Genomic DNA, 17,288 nt, shown 5'->3' with positions numbered 1-17,288 from the left:
GGCCAGTTGGAGGTTGCCTTGGCTCTAGGCAACCAATGTCTCAGGCTTCTGGGGAACTGGGTAGCTGAACAGTTAACAGCAGCCACTTTCACTTGGGGGTGGTGGTGGTTCAGGGCTAAGAGTAGGGGGAGGGAGGGAAATCAAGCGAGAGAGGCTCTCTTGGACTTTTAAAACATAAACTTCGAGAGTTGCCACTCAGGATGCAGTCTTTGGACTAAATCTGACTCCCTTGTTAAAACAGGGCATAAAGTTTATTTACAAATATCTGTACAGTTTGAGTGACAGGTCAGGACTTCACAGAAACAAAGAAAACAAAAGCATTCTCTTTGAAGGAAAGCTGTAGGCAGGAAGACTTTCCCTGCACCTGTCAGAAGCAAGACAGACAAACAGACCTCTATACATCATGAACTCGGTATACGGACATTGGCCTTTTTGCTTCTTGGAAGGAAGTGAAAAATGTATAAAGCAGCTTTAGGTGCCACACCCTTCAACACTGAAACCACCTGGGGGTGGGGTGGGGCTGGAGCAGCGGGCCCCTGCTGCCTTCCCCAGCACAAGCGGCACCTCGAACCTCCAAGCAGCTCCGCTGGTGGGATAAAGCCAATGTATTACGCCTGGTCAAGATCTCAGTTCAGAGGCCCTGCCTCAGTTGAGACTGTAGACAAGTCCTCAGTCTTGATTCCAATCACCAAAATAGGCTACTCAGGTGAGAAGTTAACTGTCGGTCTTCTTTGGTTGGCTCTGCTCCCTGCTGTTTCTGGCGTCTCAGAACGAAAGTTTCAGCAGCTGCGTGTGGGGAGGTAGTGGCACAGTGGCTACAGTGTGATGCAGTTTTAATAAAAACTTTATTACACAGCCATAATGTAACCGACACTTCTCCAAATCCAAAGGATACTAAATACAGATCTACATGGTGGATCAGAATGTCTCCAGCAAATTATATGGATTCTATCATTTCGTGTCTTTTAAAACAAGAAAGAAAAAGTCCAAGTTTGTCATAATACGAGAGGTCCCAGCAGCCTCCAGGACTCTTCTGGAGTCCAGGCAATGTTTAACAGTCTGTGATTCCACATTTACACAACAGTCTATAAGAGTTTTGGTCAGTGGACTCTTCAAGTACATATGGTTTTAATGAGCCGCCACCACTCCTCTGCCCAGCTCAACTGTCACAGCCACCACGTAGCTGTGTTACAGTCATATCTATCCATTTTACAGTCACAATTCTTTTTAAAAAACATTGATTGCTGCTTTTCTTTTTAAATAAAAAAAGTGTAAACTAAGTTAAAGCAACACTGAGGCTCTACTAAACCCAGAAGAGTTACCAAGTTCCTTTTGTTTAAATACAACTTAATCCATGATTTCCCATCATCCCACTTTCTTATAGAAAGTAGGGTGAAGAGATCCAAGGCAGGGCTTTGAGATTCCTCTCCCTCTTGTGGGAATCAGCGGCTCTCAGCTGTTCCTTTAGCTTAGTTCTTGTTTTATATAGTCAGCTGTACTTTGTTCTGAAAAGATTTGTTAAATGCCACTTTTATTTACACTTGGAGCTTTACACCTGAGAATGATTATCAAGCAGTCAGCTTATCTCTTTGCAAACATTTTATAAAGACATACATACTTCTTTGCTGGCTTCACCCTAGCTGCACAATATATATGCTTACCATATATATGTATACACACACACAGAACTGCACATGCTTGTAACATCTGCAACCTATTTCTTTGTGTTCGTTCTCTCCACATTCATGTTGAATACTTTTCTCTTAAAAAACAACAAAATATTATTCTTGCTGAAACGGCAAAACAGAATCACTAGGAAGAGACAAGTACATGGGGCGGGGAACAGACACACTCTACATTCAGCCAAGAAGCTGTGGGCTGAACACATGGGCTGAGCAAGACACCTGTACCTCCCTAGTACCTAGCCATGGGCTTCCCTCCCACCTGCCAGGACACAGCTGACAGGGCAGGGGCCAAACTGGGGAGATTTCTCCGAGGTGGGAGGGTGATGGGAAAGAGGAGGTGGGGGAGAAGTTACACAGCTACAGCAGTCAGGACTGTTTAGTAAGAAGAATCACATTTAATGAGTTTCTTTCTTGCAGTTTCAGATGCTCAAGTACAGCTGAAAAAAATCTGAAACAGCTATAGCCCCATGACAGACAGATACAAAGAGTACTGCATTTTAAAAAAATGATAAAAAAATCCACACACTTACAGACACATACACACATACACACTCTCTCTCAAATAGACCCCCCTCCCTCCCCACAAATGTACACTTTTTGGAATTAAATTGGGTTTTCAAAACCCTTCTTCCGCAAGATCGGAAGAAGAGAAAGATGAGAGAGAGGAGATGGGACTGTGGGTGCCCAGCCCCCACTCCCCACCAGGGCTGGGGGCCAAATGTTCAATGGTTGGGCCCAGGGCCATCCTGCACAGGATGCTGCCCAGTGCTGCTGCTGGGGGCTCCAGCAGGAACCCCAGCTCCACGGTAATACTGAATGCGTGCAGAGTGGCCAATGAACTGTGGTTTAAAAAAAAAAAAAGAAAAAGGCAAACACAAATCTAAAGACATGGATAAAGCCCAAGAGAGCCCAGGTTCACATTGGGTGGGTCCTGGGGGGTCGATGGAGATGTTGCAGACCAGGGAAGTCTATACAGCAAATGGTTTATATTACAGATGACTGGCAGTTTAGAGTCTCTTCCCAGTTCCTGCTGCTCCAGCCCAGTGAGGGCAAATCAGAGGAAAGGAGGAAAAGTGGGACACTGTGATGGGCATGCGGGGTCAGATGCAGCAGGCTGGGCGCGCTCAGATAAGCCCTCGTCGTTTTTTGTAGTCTTCCAAGTTCAGAGATCTCCTCGGAGCTCCATCCTTGGCTGGCGGAGCCTTGGAGGTGATGGCCAAGGCCTTTGATTCTACAGGAAAGAAGAGCAAACCGGCATCTGAGGCCCCCCGGTCTTGGGCTTCACTCCTCCAGGTAGTGTCCCTGTTCTCTCTCAAGACGGACCTGCAGCCTATCTTACTCCGGCCTCCATAAACACAGGTGACTAGACATCCCCATTTCCTCCCCAAAGCAGGCCTCCTTGTTGGCTGAGAGTCATGGAGCCACCCTGGTCCTTGGCCATGACCAATCTCTACCTTCACCTACCTGAGCTGGGGACTTGTAAATCAATCTTCACGTCGAAGTCATGTACTTTGAACAAGTCTTCTGAGAGATCACTGGCTGATTTAGAATTCAAATCTTTATCCTTTCCCTGACCCTGCAATGGGAAGAGAAAAACTAATTATAGAGGGATAAATGCAACTGGACTTCAAGCAGCAGCAACCACTAATGGTAAAAACTGCTGCTCAAGTTCATTAGATCTTCCTATTAAAGACTCTTCTGATTTCTTCTCTCAGAGGGAGGGCAGGAGAGTCCACAGAGGTTTTATTTCTGAGCCTGAGAGGAGGGGGAGGGAAGGTTCATGGCTGTGGGTGAGGGCAGAAAGGGTAGGCTCAAGACAAAAAATACCCCCTGACCCAAGATCTCCGGAATTTCTGGGAGTTTGGGCTCCTTAGGAAAAGGCAGAAAATGGCTTCTAAACGGGCAGTTTCTCTTGGTTTAACATTTCAGTTTACAAGGAGCTTTCACTTTTACAACTGTCTCATCCTTACATATCATCTACTCCTGATTGTCCTATGAGTTAGGCAGGGTATATAATATTACCCCATTTACATAGGAGAAAATGTGGATTAGAAGGCTAGAGGTCAGCTGCCTAAAGCCACAGTCAGGGGTTTCATGAAGTAGTGGTGTTGGGCTCAGAACTTATGTCATCTGACCAAAATGCAGTAGCTGTTTATTACATTTGTAAATAATGAGGATGAAGAAAGGACTGCAAGTGGGATGCCAAGTTCCTCCAGGTGGGGACAATCAAGCCCAAACCAGGAAGTGCCTGCTCTGGTGTCCAGGCCAGTGGCCGAGCTTCAGTGTTATACTTGCCTTGCTCATTTCCTTTGGAGCATCTGGTAACACTCCAGAACCGTATTTTGCGTTCAGCTGGGCCAATATGGCAGCTTGAACAGCTGGGTCTCTGGACTGAGAGAACAAGGAAGTTATTTTAGAGACTTTTCAACACTCACACAGTCCCACCACCAGTTTCTATCCCACCTACCACCACTAACACAAGCACCACAGTAGGCCCATCAGCAGTCCAGTGGGGTTTTCCTCCAGGCTACAAAAAGGGACAGTTAAAAGCTTTGAAGTCCAGCCCAGCCAGGCCCTTGCCAGGCGACCTAGCCTACACGTTCCTCATTGTGCTGCACTGGTGAACCTGCCCTGGCAGCGCACGTTAGTCCACAGGTTTCTAAAGTCCATGCCAGGTTTTTACTACCCGTATGTCCTACAGTGAGATAAAAAAGGAAGCATCCAGACCCAAGTGTTTGAGGCAAGCAAATCCCACTAAGACAACATTATTTTTAACTTCCTTATTAATCTCCTAATGGAATTCATTTATGTCCCAGAATCTAGGTCCTGACTAAATATGTCCTCTTTAGGCACTCACATTAGAAACGATGGTAGGTTTACACTGTCGCCTGGTAAAGGGATCCATCTGTTGGTTTTTCATGTTGTGACTTTCAGCCTGAAACAGAGAGCATGTATTACAGAACTCTATCTCCTGCCCGCCCACACCTCTCATTTATCATATGCATACGTATAAGTAACAGTCTTTGCAAGGCCCTGAAAAAGTCAGAGGCTGTCTATTAGCCTTTTCCCTTCAAGAACACCAGAACAGATTATGAGAGCAATAACAAAAACAACAAAAAAAACTGGAAACTGATAAAAATAAATATGTGTGGAATAGAATCTAAAGATGGGGAGGGGTTAGCACAGAAGACTGCTGCTTTTTATTATAATACCTTACACAGTTGTATGTGTACAGACAGACTGTGTGTGTTGTGTACATGCTACTTTAATAATTAAAAGAAAACATACTTAGGTGAGATACAGAAAAGATTACATGTTGTTTTATTAACTAAAACTACACTTAGTGATCCAGATCAAGCTGTCTCACTCACCACAAGGGCCTTCTCAGACTCCACAATGTTCCACTCCCGGTTCCGCTGGTTGATGTAACTGCGGGGTGAGGAAGAGGGATGAGTCAGCGGGCTGTGAAAGGAGGGCGGGAACCCTGGTGCCTGACCCCAGATATGTGGAGCCACTGGAGCACAGCACGTCCAAGGCCACAGCTCGCCTGATAACTGTGGACCAAGGATAGGAGCCCAATCAAAACAGGTTCTGAAGCACACCTGATAGCAGATATGTTCTTGGTCCGCTGGCGGTCCAAGGCCTCTGCTCGCTCCTCCAGCTCGTTCAGCTGGTCTTGGATTTGTTTGGCCTTGTCCTGATCCCCCAGGTCCTCAGCCATGGCCTGTACACAGAGAGATGCATGAGATTTTGGCTATGACCGGCTCGGTATCAAGTGTCCCCTTCCTTCCAACACAGGGAAAATATCTTACATGATGAACAAATGACAGGAGGTGTGAAGGAATAGCAAAAACAAACACCTCAGAACCCAGGCCCCGCCTGGCTAACTCACCCTAACAAGGCTCACCCCACCCTGACATGAAGAATAGAAAGCCACCTGCCACGGTGGGACTGCACAGTATCAATCGTCTATTCGGGCCCAGTGCTGATACTGCCCTGGGGCCTATCTTATTACACATGAAACTAAAGTGACGAGGAGGGGAGGAGAATGGAACGGGCAAGATCAGCTTCCATTGAGAGAAAGAACAGCCAAGGGATGCTGCCCAGATGCTAAGAAAATCTGTGATGCTTACAGTCAAGCCCTGCATTTTCTCCCAATCCTGCCACTACTGACTTGGCAGAGGATGAACAAGTCTGGTTTCCATATCTCCTTGCAGGACAGGGAAAGAACTTCCAACACAAGTCCTCACCTTTTCCTTCAGAAGCTGCGTTTTCTTCATAGCATAGTTGGGTGGAGCTTTCCTGAATCTTTCTTTCTCTTTTACAATCTGTACCAGAGAGGAGACACCAGCAGTGAGGTATTCCTAAACTACTTTTGTAGGCAGGACAGGTGAGCCCATTGTGGTGGTAAGCAGATAGTTAAAAGAGGGCTGCTCTTCCTATGGCAGTGCCATGCCCCACACCCAGAGTGAGTTCATTCCAAGGGGTACTATGCTGCTTCCAGGGTCCCAGAGATTCTTCCCGGCTAGCACAAAGGAACATGCACCAATAAACAGCAGCAGCCCAAGGGCCTTGTACTGTAAGGTATCCAGTGTCCAAGAGAACAGAGATCAAACAATTTTACCAAAATGTCTTGGAGAAAGGAAACTCTTGAAGGACCAAGCCTAGCAGAAGAATAGAGATCCCTGAGCCCTGAATCTACTTTGTTAGGCTGTGACTTCAAGTGACAGTGTACAAGAAAATCCTGATGAACTATAAATTCTAAGGTAGTAATAACAGAATTCCCTCTTCCTCATGCAATAGTGGTAGAGCCAAAAATGTCAAAATACAGGAAAGAAAAGACAGGCATGATCTTCTCTAACACTTGGCTCTTGATGAATCTCCAGACTCTGGGATACCAGGTTTCTTACCTCTTCAATGTCCTGGTCATTGAATTTATAATTAAGAGCTTCTTTAATAGATAATTCCTTCTTATTGATTTCATCTAGAGTGGGCAACTGCATGCCAGCAGAGAACATCTGGACCAAAACGCAATAAAAGGGTTGTTTATAATAAAGAATTTGGAAAAGAGGCTCTGTCAATATTTTCATGAACAACTGCTAGGAAGGTGCTGTCTACTCACTCACCGCTTCTTTCCACTTCATGAATTCGCTCTCAGTGAACTCTTGGTTTGAGACAAACTCTAGGCGGAACACTCGCTGGTCACTGCCGTGCCTGCATGAAAAAGAGACAGCAGCTTCAGGAATGGCCATGTTGACTGCAGCGCCAGCAGATCAGTCCCAGCAGACTCCACACTGCCTGTCTCCAAGGGCCTCCATCTTGGCCACCCTTTAGAATCATCTACGAAGATTTACAAAACTTCCAATGGCAAGGCACCACTCTAGATCAACTGAATTAGAATCTCTGGGAGTAGGAACCAGACACTGAAATAACACAAACAACAACAAAAAACCTTCCAGGTTGTTCTAAAGAGCAGCCATGATTAAGCATCAGCGTGAGCACTGGAAGCAAGTAGACTTAGCCAGTGCTTCAAAAGTCCATCTACAATAAAATCGGTCACAGTCAACTGGCATCAAGAATATGAAATGTTACGGAGGTATCCCAATGACAAGGAGGCTCTATCCCTAGAGAGAAAGAACACTGCCTTTCTACTGATCCCTGTGCCAGCCACGTGAGTCAGTGCCTGCCTCACAGGGACAGTCACCCTTAACATGTCATGACTACTGCCTAACCCAACTGGCTCTTTTCAACAGTCCAGGAGAAATGATGGGAATGGGAGAAGAGAACAGAGAGACCACAGAGGCCAAATAAGGCCAAGGCAGAGGTGTGTCTGTGACCCACCATCTGCAGTGACCTGGCAAGCTACTTCTACTCCTTCCCATATGGGGCCTTTAGAATTTTCAGGCTCCCAGCAGGTGGGGACTTGTGTATTTTGCTCTCACCTCTATCCTGATGCCTACAACTGTGGCACGTAGCCAGCACTCGGTCAACATCAAGTTACTGAGGCACAAACTAAATCCAAAAAGGTGGCCTGGCTTGTGAGAGATCAGGTTAGTTGGTGACGGAGCCAGGACCAGAAGTAAGCCACCTGCCCACACTCACTGAGGAACGCCTGCAGGACCCTGGGAGGAGCGGGTCTTGTGATCGTCTTCCTTCTACGTGTTCCAGCACTCAACATCCCCTATGAGACAGCTACCTCCTACCTTCCCTATAGGCAAAGGCGGAACACAAGTTTCCCTCCAAGCCCCTGGTGGGGACAACACAAACAGTCTTATAAGAAAGAGAACACTGGGAGCAAACAGCAGCCCCAGCAGGCCATGCCTGTTTGCAGTGGGAACAGAATAGGCCACGGAAGCACCTCTCCTACCGTAGCTGTAGCCCTTTGTTTGTTCTGGTGCCACCAAGCTGGTAAACTTTGGCGGTTTCCACAACACCCGTGATCTCAGCAACCTAAGTGAGGACAGAGACACCAGTTACAACACACTCGTTCGAAGTCCTCCACCCCACCCTCTGGCTTCATCTGCCTGAGTGCATATGAGTGACCCTAAACTGAGAGGAGCCCCACAGCTTCAAGGTGTTCTGGGCACCATTCTCAGGCTTAGGACTCAGACAGCAAAGCACCTGTGCCCAGAGTAAGTGAGGATGCAGTTAGCCTGGTGGGGCCCGTTGGCAAATTCCCCTCTAACTTAATTCTGCCTTATTGGGGGTGCACTTGGCTTTCACAGGTCAGTTTTATCAATCAAATGTGAAGACCATGATGTTTGTTTCTGTTGCCAAGGTTTCTGGGATGTGGCATGGCCACTGGTCCTCACACAAGGGGGTGAACACAGGTTAAAATCAAACAACTCAGAACAAAACAAACAAAAAAAGAAAAGAGAAAACAAACCAACCAGCTATGTTCTTTCTAGTCATCCAGGCCACAGAAGCAGAGCTGGAACTTACAAAATAATCTCAATAGGTTGGAAGGTTTTGTTTATTTTTTAAACCTCAATATAACTCCCTGTTCCAGAAGTCACTTAGTATGTAATGTGGAAATTTTTCATTATTTTTCAAATGAATAAATCTTCCAGATTACATAACTCCTGACAAAGACTTCATAAATGTCTCCTGTCTTGCTTTTATATGGAAGGATACAGAAAATCATTCTAAATCTAAACTTTTGGGCTCCAAGTACTCTTCCTGGCAGCAGGTCAGCTTGATCCCTGGTTGCCTCAGATTGTGGCTAATCTAATGAAATCTCAGCTGGAATCTATTTTCCCATCAAATGGTAGCAGAAAAGTGACAGGTCTGTTCAGCAGTTCATACTCTTAGCCAAGAATCATTATATTTAAAACATCCTACAACTGTCCAAGGAAAGAAATACTAACCCGGTAAACTGGTTTGCTGTTGTGGTTTCCAATGCCAATCCGTACAAAGCATCCTGTGACTGTTTTAGCGAAGAAGGGCATATGACACCAACGTTCCAGCTTATGCCGTGATAATCGAACACGATTCAATTCCTCTGGTAAGGAGACCGGTTGTGATTTTGGAGGGATCTCTTCTTTTCTGTGAGGAACAAAGGACGCTGGGAAAACTGTTCATTGTACTAACAGATCAAGGTAAATAAAAAATACCAACTTCTTAAAACTTAACCAAAGTATATGTGATTTCATACAGTAGGAGAAATACATGAAGCAACAGGAAAGTGGGACTACAATCCTGTTCCTAACCAGGACTGTGAACTGTCTCGAATGAGGCTGCCAGCCCAGATAACCCACTATCAGAGAAAGAAAACCAAGGGAAGCTCTTGACCAATCCAAGGGTGACATGAAGGCAATTCCCACCTGCCAAATCTTGATGAAATGTTCAGGGGCGCAGCCTACGAGCCAAAGGCAGAAGCCTGTTTGGCTGATGTGCTCGCAAATTCAGCTCAGCAATTCAGGGTACTTGACCAGACCACAGTTTGTCACCAAACAGGAGGAGATATTTGGAAACTACACTAAGCCTTTCCCTGTAGAACCCACCCATCCTGACTACTAGACCAAAATGTGCACAGCTTACTCCTCTTCCTCATCGGATGATGTTGTTCGGGATGACCGGTCTGACTTTTCACTGGACTTGTCATCCTCCTCCTCCTCCTCGTCATCAGAGTACACCTCACTAGTTTTTAATGGCTGTTTCTTGGCGAGGAGCTCAGCTTAAAAAAAAAAAAAAAGGAAATGTTTACTGAGGTTTTCTCAATAAGAAACTGAAACATCTTTCATCTCTGAAAAAAAGGACTGGAATGTAGAAAAAGATTTAATAGATAGCTCCATCATCTCTGGCCTGGATTGTGATTACTTGGGCTATCTATACAAGTGAGTTACCTAGAAAGCAGAAAGTTTAAAATCACACCAAATGTCAAGCCCCAGCAGACAAAAATAAAGGGGGTGGGGGGGGGGGGTTGGAAGATAGTCACTAAGTGGGCAAAAAGGGACACCAACTCGGCTGACACTTGTCTTTTATTGTTCTCAAGACACTTGGAGATGGACAGGAAAAATGAGGAAAAACTAAAGATGTCTTCAGCGTCTTTCAGGGAAACCTTATTTTGAATTTACAGCCACTACATGTAATAGCACAAGACTGAAAACAACCCAAATGTCTGCAAAGGCGAGTGGTTGAATCACCTCTAGCACACTGACCCAGTGAGCCACCCTGCAGCTGCGAAACAAGGAATGAGCCAAGTTGAACCATTACATTGCATCCTGAATCAGAAAATCTTTTTAAATGAACAGATAGTAAATATCTTAGGATGGGCTTCATATGGTTACTGTATCAACTACACAACTTTGCTACTGTAGACAGGAAGCAGCCACAGACAATTATGAAAAATGGGCATTGCTGTATTCCAATCGAATCATTACAAAACAGGTAGTCTACCAACCACTGCTCGACCTAAGGAGTTATCTCTAGAATATATGAGTAAGTGAAAAAAGCAAGGTAGAGAAAAGTGTGTATAATGTGCTACCATTAATTCAAGATGGAAGGTGAATCTGTTCCTTTTGTTTAAAAAACTAAAAAGGAAGGCTGCCTACTATGGGAGCGAGGCAAGGAGTGAAACAGAAGGGTATAGGTGCTATATTTCTTTGAACATACCTTATTTAGAAAGTTTGACTTTGGAACCTTGTATTTTATATAATCATAAAACAAAAAATAATAATATCATCTCTACAGATCACAAATAAAATGAAACAAAGTATTCACTTGATGGCACAACCACACAAAAAGAACTCTAATAAGTGACTTTCTTTTACCAAGGGCCACGCCACCTGGCTTGTGGGATCTCAGGACTCTGACCAGGGATTGAACATAGGCCAAGGCAGTGAAAGCATCAAATTCTAACCACTAGACAACCAAGGAACTCCCAACAAGTGACTTTGAAAAAGTCATTTGAAAGATATACAGACCAATGAAATAGAGAGCCTAGAAATAAACCCTTGCATCTATGGTTAGATGATTTCTGACAAGGATGTCAAGACCAATCAATAGGGAAATGACAGTCATCTCAAAACCTTGTGCTGGGAAAACTAGATATCCCACATGACAAAAAAAAAGTAGACTCTTACTTCCCACCATACAAAAAAATTGAATCAAAGATCTACATGTAACAGTTAAAATTATCAAACTTTTTGAAGGAAATAGGGGGAAAACTTTATGACACTGCATTTGGCAATGATTTCTTGGATATGATATCCAAAGCACAGGCAACAAAAGAAAAAGAAGTAGATAAACAGTAGAAGATAAATAGTACTTCATCAAAATTAACTTTTATGCATCAAACAACACTATCAAGAGGAAACCAACAACCTATAGATCAGGAGAAAACAGTTGTAAATCATATACCAGATAAAGGACTAAAATTGAAAATAATTAAAGAAGTCCTTCTACTCAATAACAACAACAAACAGAGAACTTGATTAAAAAACGGGCGAAGGACTTGACTAGACATTTCACCAAAGAAGATATCCAAATGGCCAATAAGCATACAAAAAAATGCTCAATATCACTAGTCATTAGAAAAAGGCAAATCAAAACCACAATAAGATACCACTTCATACCCACTAAAATGGTTATAATAAAAAAGACAATGACAAGTGTTAGTAAGGATGTGAAAACAGGGGAGAACGCTCATACATTGCTGGTGAAAATGCAAAATGGTTAAGTCTCTTGGAAAACTGCCTGGCAGTTTCTCAAAAGGTCAAACACAAAGTTACCATCAGTCAGTCAGTTCAGTCGCTCAGTCGTGTCCAACTCTTTGTGACCCCATGAATCGAAGCACACCAGGCCTCCCTGTGCATCACCAACTTCCGGAGTTTACTCAAACTCATGTCCATCGAGTCGGTGATGCCATCCAGCCGGTGATGCCATCCAGCCATCTCATCCTCTGTCGTCCCCTTCTCCTCCTGCCCCCAATCCCTCCCAGCATCAGGGTCTTTTCCAATGAATCAGCTCTACGCGTGAGGTGGCCAAAGTATTGGAGTTTCAGCTTTAGTATCAGTCCTTCCAATGAACACTCAGGACTGATCTCCTTTAGGATGGACTGGATGGATCTCCTTGCAGTCCAAGGGACTCTCAAGAGTCTTCTCCAACACCAAAGTTACCATATGCTTCAACAATTCCACGCCTAAGTGTATAGGCAAGAGAAGTGAAAACCTGTCTATCCAACAACTTACACATAAATGCTCAGAGCAGCATTATTTGTAACAGTCAAAAAGTGAAAACAATCCAGTGTCGCTCAAAAGGTGAAGGGACAAATAAAACGTGTACAGACATATAATGGAACATTATTCAGACATAAAAGGAAGAAGTATGATACATGCTACAACATGGTGAATCTAGAAAGCATGCTAAGAAGTCAAGACACAAGAGACCATATAGTGTATGATTCCATTTATATGAAATGTCCAGAACAGGCAAGTCCATAGTGACAGAAAGTAGACCAGTGGTTGCCTAGGGCTGGGAAATAACAGGACTGAGGGGGTGACAGCTAAAGGATATGAGGTTTCTTTTTAGAGTAATGAAACATTTGAAAACTCACTGAGCTTTATTACACAGCTCTGAATATACTAAAGGCCCCGTATGCTTTAAATGAGTAAACAGTATGGTACCTTAATTGTACCTCAAGAAAGTTGTTATAAAGCATAAACAAAACAAAACAACCTTGGCATCCTAGTTTTGAAACAGATATATCAGTATGAGGCTCAAAATGAATTTATCATTAAAAAAAAAAAATCCTAGCTCTGGCTATCAAAAAGACTTATCCAGTAGCATTCCTTGTGTATAGATTATGGTTAAAATGCAATTTCTTATGAGGGAGAAAAAAACCCACCCCAAAGCACAAAGATGAATTGGGCTCCTTAGAAAAATGGCTGACTCTAAATCCAGAAAGCAAGAAAGCTATGAAAGACCACTGGATTATTAAAGACTAAGGCCTTTGTTTCCTGTCAAAAGAATTCAGGCTACAACTGGTTGAAGATAAGACAATTTGAGTCTCAACAATAATAACTGCAATGGAATAAAAACATAAAGTATGTTAAAAATCCATGAGTTCCCAAAGATATTCAAAACAAACAAACAAATCTCACTGGTTACAGTTGGTGTTTGCTAAGGAACTATCTCATTCTTTTGAGAACTAGTAAATACAAAATGTCCCTGGTGTTAACTGAACAGCTGGTAAGTTTCTCTTTATATAAGTATACCAGATAGTAGATGAAAGAATGATATCACCATTTTGTGGCTTAAAGACTTAAATATGAGACATGATACCATAAAACTCCTAGAAGAGAACACAGGCAAAACATTTTCTGATATAAATCACACCAATGTTTTCTCTGTCTCCCAAGGCAATAGAAATAAAAGCAAAATAAACAAATGGGACCAACTCAAACTTACAAGCTTTTGCATAGCAAAGGAAACCATAAATAAAACGAAAAGACAACCTACAGACTGGAAGAAAATATTTGTTTTTTTTAGCTGTGGTAATGGTAGTGTAGTTATATTTAAGAGTCCTAATCTTTTAGAAATACATATTGAAGTATTTATGGTTCAAATGTGATGATGCTGAGATTTACTTTAAAATAATCCAAAGAGGGACTTCCCTGGTGGTTCAGTGGCTAAGACTTTGCACTCCCAATGCAGGTGGCCTGGGTTCAATCCCTGGTCAGGAAACTAGACCCCACACATCGAAACTCAAGAGTTCACATGCCGCAACTAAAGATTCCACATGCTGCAACTAAGACCTGGTGCAGCCAAATAAATAAATAAAAATAAATATTTAAAATAACCCAAAGGAAGAGGCAGTACAGATTTAACAAGGTTGGCTATGAGTTGACTGCTGAAGTTGGAGGATGGGTTCATGAATTTATTATACTATTCTCTGTGTTTGGAACTTCTAGTCAAGGCTATGGTTTTTCCAGTGGTCATGTATGGATGTGAGAGTTGGACTGTGAAGAAAGCTGAGCACGGAAGAATTGATGCTTTTGAACTGTGGTGTTGGAGAAGACTCTTGAGAGTCCCATGGACCACAAGGAAATCCAACCAGTCCATTCTGAAGGAGATCAGTCCTGGGACTTCTTTGGAAGGACTGATGCTAAAGCTGAAACTCCAGTACTTTGGCCACCTCATGCGAAGAGTTGACTCATTGGAAAAGACTCTGATGCTGGGAAGGATTGGGGGCAGAAGGAGAAGGAGACGACAGAGGATGAGATGGCTGGATGGCATCACTGACTTGATGGACATGAGTCGCAGTGAACTACGGGAGTTGGTGATGGACAGGGAGGCCTGGCGTGCTGCGATTCATGGGGTCGCAGAGTCAGACACAACTGAGCAATGGAACTAAACTGAACTGAATACTTGAGAGCTAAAAGGGTGAGTGGGGAGATAAAAATGGCATTGGGAAGTCAAATCATATGATCAAAGACACAAAGCAGCCATTATATTTTCCCCACTTACCTGTTCTGTTCTTCCGTTTTTCTCGCTCTGCCTTTAGTTCCTCCATGGCTTGAGATTTCTTATCTAGTTTCTCATCCCGTTTGGAACGTCGTTCCTTGTTGTGGGATGTTACCTGCGAAGGGAAAGGTATGTAGGATTGTTCTCTTCACCAATAGCTGATAACATTCTCTGTAACTAACAATAATTCAGTTCTCCAATGTGAATCTATATTGGCTGCAGAAACTGAAATTTGCTTAGCGGGAGACAGCATCCTCTTGTGGACAAAGAGGACTGAGCAGTATAGTCAGTCCTGTCTTATCTGGCTAATAAAGAGAAAGCCAAAGAAATATCAACGTAAACACTTTCCGAAAGGACTCCCTAGATCGTAGCTAATTTTTGTTAATACTGTCAATAAAGCTTTTTGTGATAAACGCAGAGATGATTAATTTTCCCAGCTACATTTATTACCAAGTCCAGGATGACATACACCTGAGTAAACATCATAACCAATTTAGCTACCTGGGACAAGAAGTTTACCAACTTTCCCTTAAGGAATGCTCACACACCAAATGAGCTGCTTTTTTACATGCAGACTTCAGTAGAATTCCCAAGGAGTTAAACAGCACAGCTAATGGTGAAATGATATGTCCAGAAATTAATGAAACCTACAAGATGAAGACACCACATAAACAGTCTTGCACTAACTGACCTAAGCTGATTATAATATAAACCCATCTTTTACATAAACATACATACACACTCAAAACAGAGGTATTACTCTTGGGATAAGAAGGACTACTGTATGTCCTACCTGAGATTCTTGAATCTGTGTCAGTTTTTTCTTTTCCTGCTCTTCTTCTTGCTTTTTCTTTTTTTCTTTCTTTTCTTTCTTTTTGGCTGTTTTCAGTTTTTTCCTGATTTCAAATCTGTTTAAAAGATATTTGTTCGGTTTTTAAGTGGCAATGAAATACTTTAAGGACTGACTTCGATTAGATAGGAGAAAGAAAATAAGTGGGGGGGAAGGAGTTAATGTTTTAGTTTCCTACAAGAAACTCCACTATATTAACTATGTTAGAAATACTGAATATAAGCACACCAAAAGTACTGGACAGCATTCAGTTGAAATAGACTTAAAAATGACAGAAGATATTTAGGATCCTCCTGTATCTTGTTGGTAATACACGGCTCTTCCTCAACTTCACAAAATGGAAGAAAAGAGTTAATTATTGGATTAACTCCAATGGTGTCTCATTAGAAACATAATGGAGCCACAGAGAATCACTGTCACATTTTGAAGGTGGTCAAGACACAGGCTGTATTTTTAAAATACCACTTGACAGCTTTCTTATTTAGGAAAAATAACTCCCTCAGCTCTACCACAGCAAACATGTGAATAAATATGCTATTCTCCTAAACAAATGCAATTGAGGCTCTCTCCCTGTAACAAAAATTAGGGTTTTATGAAACAAAACTATTGTTTTGTGTGAATTTAAGGAATTTTATGGAAGGGATAAACAATAAGAATATAAGAATATTAAACTTTTTGTAACATAACTCCAATTATAAAATTTTTTTACTTAGCTCTTAATAGGGTCAATATACAAAAATTAATTGTATTTCAATATATTTGCAGTGCTTAATCCAAAAATGAAATAAAGAAAACAATTCCATTTACAGTAGCATCCAGAAAAATAAATACAATATTTAGGAATAAATTTAACAAAACAAGTGCTAGTCTTTTACACCAAAAACTAAAGAACTGTTGGAAGAAATTAAACAATATCTAAGTAAGTAGAAAGATACCATATTCACAGATTGAAAGACTTAAGATGGCAACACTTGTAAATTTGATAAACAGATTCAACACAATTCCTATAAAAATCCCAGCTGCTTCTTTTCACTGCTGTAAAAACTGATAAGCCAATACTAAAATTCCTATGGGAATGCAGAGGGCCTCAGATAAGTCAAAACAATTTTGAAAAAGAACAAAGTTGGATAACTTAACACTTCACAAGTTAAAAACTGACTATACAGCTACAGTAATCAAAACTGTATGATATTGGCATAACAATAAACAATGATCAATGGAACAGAATAGAGTCAACAAATAAATCCATACACCCACAGACAACTGATTTTCAACAATGGGGCCAAGACTGGGGAAAGAATAGTCTTTTCAACAAGTGATACTGAACGACTGGATAACTACACCAAATAATAAAGCTGAATTCATACCTCACACCATGAAAAAAAAAAGAGATCTGAAAATGGATCAATGAGAGGCAGAGGGGTAAATTAGGAGGTTGGGATTGATATATACATAATACTACATGTAAAATAGATAACCAACAAAGACCTACTGTAGACCACAGGGAATTCTACTCAATACACTATAATAGTCTATATGGGAGAAGATTCTGAAAAAAGAATAGATATATGTATAATTGAATTGCTCTGCTGTATACCTGAAACTAACACAACACTGTAAATCAACTATACTCCAATGTAAAATTAAAAAAAAAAAAAAAAAAAAACCAATGATCTAAACATAAGAACTAAAATTATAAAACTTATAAGAAAACATAGGGGTAAATGTTCATGACTGGATTTGGCAATAAATTCTTTTTTTCTTTTTTAATTTTTAATTTTATTTTT

At 42.0% G+C, this 17,288-nt stretch overlaps 1 protein-coding gene across 1 annotated transcript in view; it reads right to left on the bottom strand.

Annotated features, from left to right (window-relative positions):
* Nucleotides 1–237: 237 nt before the first annotated feature.
* The window catches only part of RTF1 (RTF1 homolog, Paf1/RNA polymerase II complex component), a 47,120-nt gene continuing 30,069 nt past the window's right edge, over nt 238–17,288 (bottom strand). The window contains exons 5-18 of the mRNA XM_055537434.1: nt 15,445–15,559; nt 14,655–14,766; nt 9,726–9,861; nt 9,053–9,230; nt 8,053–8,135; nt 6,812–6,899; nt 6,596–6,703; nt 5,936–6,013; nt 5,288–5,409; nt 5,057–5,114; nt 4,543–4,620; nt 3,981–4,076; nt 3,150–3,261; nt 238–2,916 (exon numbers count right to left, since the gene is read on the bottom strand). Coding sequence (XP_055393409.1) covers nt 2,810–2,916; nt 3,150–3,261; nt 3,981–4,076; nt 4,543–4,620; nt 5,057–5,114; nt 5,288–5,409; nt 5,936–6,013; nt 6,596–6,703; nt 6,812–6,899; nt 8,053–8,135; nt 9,053–9,230; nt 9,726–9,861; nt 14,655–14,766; nt 15,445–15,559 — 1,471 coding nt within the window. The 3' untranslated portion in view covers nt 238–2,809. The remainder of the gene's footprint in view (nt 2,917–3,149; nt 3,262–3,980; nt 4,077–4,542; nt 4,621–5,056; nt 5,115–5,287; nt 5,410–5,935; nt 6,014–6,595; nt 6,704–6,811; nt 6,900–8,052; nt 8,136–9,052; nt 9,231–9,725; nt 9,862–14,654; nt 14,767–15,444; nt 15,560–17,288) is intronic.

Source organism: Bubalus kerabau, chromosome 10, assembly GCF_029407905.1.
Source record: "Bubalus kerabau isolate K-KA32 ecotype Philippines breed swamp buffalo chromosome 10, PCC_UOA_SB_1v2, whole genome shotgun sequence".
NCBI classification, from domain to species: Eukaryota; Metazoa; Chordata; class Mammalia; order Artiodactyla; family Bovidae; genus Bubalus; species Bubalus kerabau.
This window is presented reverse-complemented; position numbering and strand designations above follow the sequence as displayed.